The 4,503-nt window shown below is 51.4% G+C and overlaps 1 protein-coding gene across 1 annotated transcript; it reads right to left on the reverse strand.

Moving 5' to 3' along the window:
• Window positions 1–411: 411 nt before the first annotated feature.
• Window positions 412–2,712, reverse strand: LOC100897354 (uncharacterized). Its single transcript, XM_003746688.1, has 2 exons — window positions 2,614–2,712; window positions 412–2,148 (listed from the first exon to the last, which is right to left on the reverse strand). The coding sequence occupies exon 2, from the start codon at window positions 2,129–2,131 to the stop codon at window positions 641–643; it is 1,491 nt and encodes a 496-aa protein (XP_003746736.1). The 5' UTR covers window positions 2,132–2,148; window positions 2,614–2,712; the 3' UTR covers window positions 412–640.
• Window positions 2,713–4,503: the final 1,791 nt, after the last annotated feature.

The following is a 4,503-nucleotide window of genomic DNA, read 5'->3' on the forward strand; positions in this document are numbered from 1 at the left end:
GATTCTTTGCGACGAGAGGGGATTAGCTCTGATCGGATTTACCGCACTTTCTGTTCGTGATCTCAAGCGGTCCTCAAACTTTAATGGGAATGAGCTTCGTGGAATTCCCACACTGATGGCAGCGACGTGCTCGATGAAATATTTCAGATGGTTCTTTCCAGCGCTTCATCGTCGAGAATTCAGGAGAGAGCAGACAACGAGCTCTGCGATACCCGCCCTCGATCGGAAGAACAGAGTCGCCCCCGACGAACTTCACCATCAGGCCCTATCGCCAAGGCAGGTCTCTAAGTGTGTGCGATCCTGCAATTGTTGTGATGTATGTAGTATTTGTTCCTGAGGTTCCAGGAACGGGAAGGAGAATGATGGTTGTGAGCTCGGAGTGAAAGACCCTTCCACGGAAAACTCACTGGCTGTTCTTAAAGTAAACATGTTTATTGTGATTGGGGAAGTCTCCGAGTAAACAAATTAGTCAATGTCGGCTCTCGAACAACTTGATTAGATGGTGTTCAGGGAGCCACGGGGAAATGAATAGTGTTCGTGTCCAAAACAGTAAAAGGGATAAGAATGAGCGGAGCGGAATCCAAAAACATTCCCCTAGCTCGCAACAGACAAGAATGCTATCGAAGAACTTCATGTTGGTTCAAGGCAAGGGTTTGATTTGGAGCGAGAGACACAAACGTCCTTCTTTGAGCATATCGGGCTTCACTATGCGATCTCTCTTGAGGAAATTCGCGTAGCCCCACAGGCTACTATCAGGAGACTTCCTCGACAAATCAAAACAAGGGTGAACGGGCTGACCCTTCTCGAATGTTTCGAAAGAGTGTTTCTCGATGACTTTCCCGTAGGCATTGTGGGCGCGGAAGACGATGATTTTTTTCAGAGGACTGTGAGCACGACCTTCGTACTTTTCGAGTCCGATGAAGAAGCCCAGATGAGGAACTCTGCCGACCTGGCGCATACGCACCATCAGGACGAATGGAATCCCGCAAATTCTCTCCTCTATGCGAACTTCTTTCTGCCGTAGAACATTATCGAAATTGAAATAAACGTAGTTGACACCGCCTCTCAACATGTCGACATCCATCTCGAGCTTCTCGGTTGTGCTGATAACGTCCTCGAGTGTCTCCCTGGTGGTCATGAGCTCAGAGCAGGCGGTTGCGAGTCCGTGTCGTAGCCAATCCACATCTTTCCTCAGAGTTCCGTGGTCGAACACCTCGACGCTCGTCATGGGCACGATGGAAGACGCGTCATCGTAATCTTCTCCTACATGCCCCGACTCTTCAGTCCCAGCCTCACATGCGTCATCGGAGCCGGCCTCGTCCCCAACGACGACCTCGGCCCCAGATTCACCCTCATTTTCTTCTCCGACTTTGTCTTTGATGAGGACTTCGACTTCACCTTCGTAACATGCGTCGCCCTCATCCTCAGATTCGTCCTCGGCCTCAACTTCAGCTCCAACGTTAGCTTGATGTTGTTTCGACGAGTCCGTCTTTTGCGAGAGTATAGACTTCACGAAGTTCAATGGCAAGGCAACGAGAGTTACCTCCACGACAGCGTCGCAGGCCTGGCAGAATATTTTGAGGTCATCCTTTACAAGCTCTTCAACAATTTTGGGTGGATTCAGCGATTTCCGGGCGCTCATGGAAAAGTACGTCTCATCAACGGCATGCTCCGGGGGCTCGGGTTGGAAAGCTTTCGGCTGTGGTTTTTCGGCTCTCGGAACTGTGACTAGAGATTTGATTGGGGATCTAAAGGAGAAAATCGATGGCGGATCATTGGATGGAGGCCGCGCTCGACGCGGAGAAGGATGCGGGGAGTCACAATCGGTACTTGGACTTAAGCTAGGAGCGGACGAAGCCGATGACGGAGACAAGCTTTTCTGGCCAGAGCGCGGTGGAGTCGTAGAAGGCGAATCTGGACTCAGCGGGAGCGAGAAGGATACTTGTTTCTTGGCGGGAGACGGCCGCAAAACCGCTCCCTGGGAAACACTGGCTTCCTTCCTGGCTGCTCCACAGTCGATGCATGTGCTGTGGCTCTGGTTGCACAAATAGAACCTCTCCTTCGCTTGATTGCAAACCTGACAGGGCTCTAGTTGGATGCCTCCGTAGGCGTTTTCCGATAGGGGTCTCATTGTTCAAGAGCGGGAGCCTGCAAAGAGAGGAAAACACTCCACGTACCGAGGGCCCCTGAACTTTGGAATCGCTCGACCGGAAGCGCGGCGAGAGGTCGAAACAATATAATCTATAATCATCCGTCATTGGATCGTTCGCGGATTCGATTGTTAGACTGATTGACGGCCCGAGCTCATGTTCTCTTCCGCGGAGCTCCCCGGATACAAATCGGCTAAAATATCAAGTTCGGACCCCAGCCCTTCCCCACTCAGATTAGTACTCGATCGATATCGCCGCCAGACTTCAGGAACAGAGTTCTAGCACCGAACCGCCGATAAGAGGATATTGCAAAGTCAGGCGATCTTGATCGGATCTCGGCGGGGTTGAGGCGACAATTTTTTATGATGGGATCTCCAGCATTCTAATATCCAGAGACCCTCGAAAATCCGAGAATCGCTCGCTTATCCGAGACGAACGGAATAAATTCGAGGAAATAACCTACCTCTGGTGAGGCTCTCAGTTCGCCACACTGGTCACGACTTGGAATCGCCGAGCTCTAAGATATTTACCGGTAGCCGCGCGTCGTTCAATTCGCGCACGTTCACGCACTGCTTCCTGAATGTTACCAGGGAAGGACGCGACGTGTCTGAACGTTCGCTGTGATTCGCGACGCGGATACGTCCTCGAATACCAGAGAGTGACTTGAATTCTGCGATGAGAGAGGCACCTGATTCATCGTGCCTTGACGCTCGAGTTCCAGACCCAAGCGCAGCGATCACCCAGCAGGAATGCTCGCACCAGGAAGTCGAAGATGCCGGATAGAAACGTTTCCGGTCGGTAATGAGTAATTTCCAGCGCTTTGTTCCACCGGGACAAAGAGCCTCCGAGCAGCTGCCCCGCGAGAACTCTCGAGTCCCACCCAGAGAGATTTGTAAGCACAATTGGGTGTGTTTGTGATAGGGTCTCGAGCGAGCAAGGATTTTCCGAGAGAGAGGGGAGATGGGGAGTAGCAATTTTCCGGAGCATGCTTCTCACAGAGTGAGGAGACTCCCAAACGGAATGAGCGACAAGAACAAAATCAACATTATGGACTTCGTGCGCCGAACTATGCTCTCGGGACTCCGCGGTTGAATGCTCGCGTGAGCTTAATTTTCGGGAAAGGTCATTCGCATGATATTGTATTCGCGAGCTCTCTATTAACTAGGAATGGCTCTACACTCTCCGGAGAATACCGAAGCTGACTCTCGCTAACAAACGGTCCGGATGGTACTCCAGCTTAAAGCCAAGCGGTACGAGAGACAATAGAGAGACGAAGGAGAGCCCTCCATTGCCTTGCTCGGATTCCTATACTCTAGAACCATCCGATCTGGAAGAGACATCGACTTCCGATTTCCAGGCCGAAAAAAGCTGCATCCCTTCGCAGGCTTCTCGTGAAAAGAGCTCTTCTTTCGAGAAGCCCAGGGCTACGGCGGCCATGAGAGCGTCAGATACGGCAGGCAAGCTACTGCCGATCTCTGGCGCTCAATTCACCTTTCTCGCAGTCCGGAAGCCATGTTCGTATCCTTAATTCAGCTCTCGGACAAGTAAGCTATCATTCGGCTCTTGGGGAGGTTCCTCCTCATCGCGGAATCCCAGTACCCCTCCGGGACTGGTGGACGTGACATGTCGTCCCCGTCGAACAGATATTTGAGCGAGACGACGACTGGCCAAATCCGATAAATGCACAACTCCGAGGTTTCCAATCCTCGCACTGCTGCTATCCTCCGCTTTCAATTAGCGATCACTGCAGCGGATGATAGCGATTATAGCAAATAACAAGCCTTCGCCCGGGGGATGAATCCTGATAATACCATCGGGCTCTGCAAGGCAGAAATCGCGGGTGAGTCCGGGAGGGAGTCGACTGAAATAGCGTGAGGCAGATACGTGTATCACCTATTTATATTCATGAATCGTGAGTTTCTGGATTCAATCCAAGTTGTCAAAGGACACTTCCTGACTCTGATATCGATGTAGGATGGGTCTCGGGATCTCCTCGAATCTCCCTAGAACTCAATGAAGATGAAGCACAAATCTGTCTCTAAGTAAAACGAGGACGGTCGTTCCGAGGCATCGGTATCCGTTCCGACAGAGACCTCTCAATGATCTATGCGAGCTAGCCTGTCGTTTCCCTTCTTGGAGGTGCTGCAGGGAATGTCTCCGACTCATAGATATCGAGAATATGGTCACAGAAGTCGAGTATCGAGTGCTCTGGCTCATCCGTCGCGTATCGAAGGGCTTCCGGAAATTCGGGGAAATAGGTCCGACTTCCGTTTTTATCTGATCTCCATTATGGGAATTCACAGACTCTTCCCTCTGAGAACTTCTTCCCCCTCCGTCCAATAGGGTCCGGAGT

The sequence above is a fragment of the Galendromus occidentalis genome, unplaced genomic scaffold (assembly GCF_000255335.2).
Source record: "Galendromus occidentalis unplaced genomic scaffold, Mocc_1.1 scf7180000077500, whole genome shotgun sequence".
NCBI lineage: Eukaryota > Metazoa > Arthropoda > Arachnida > Mesostigmata > Phytoseiidae > Galendromus > Galendromus occidentalis.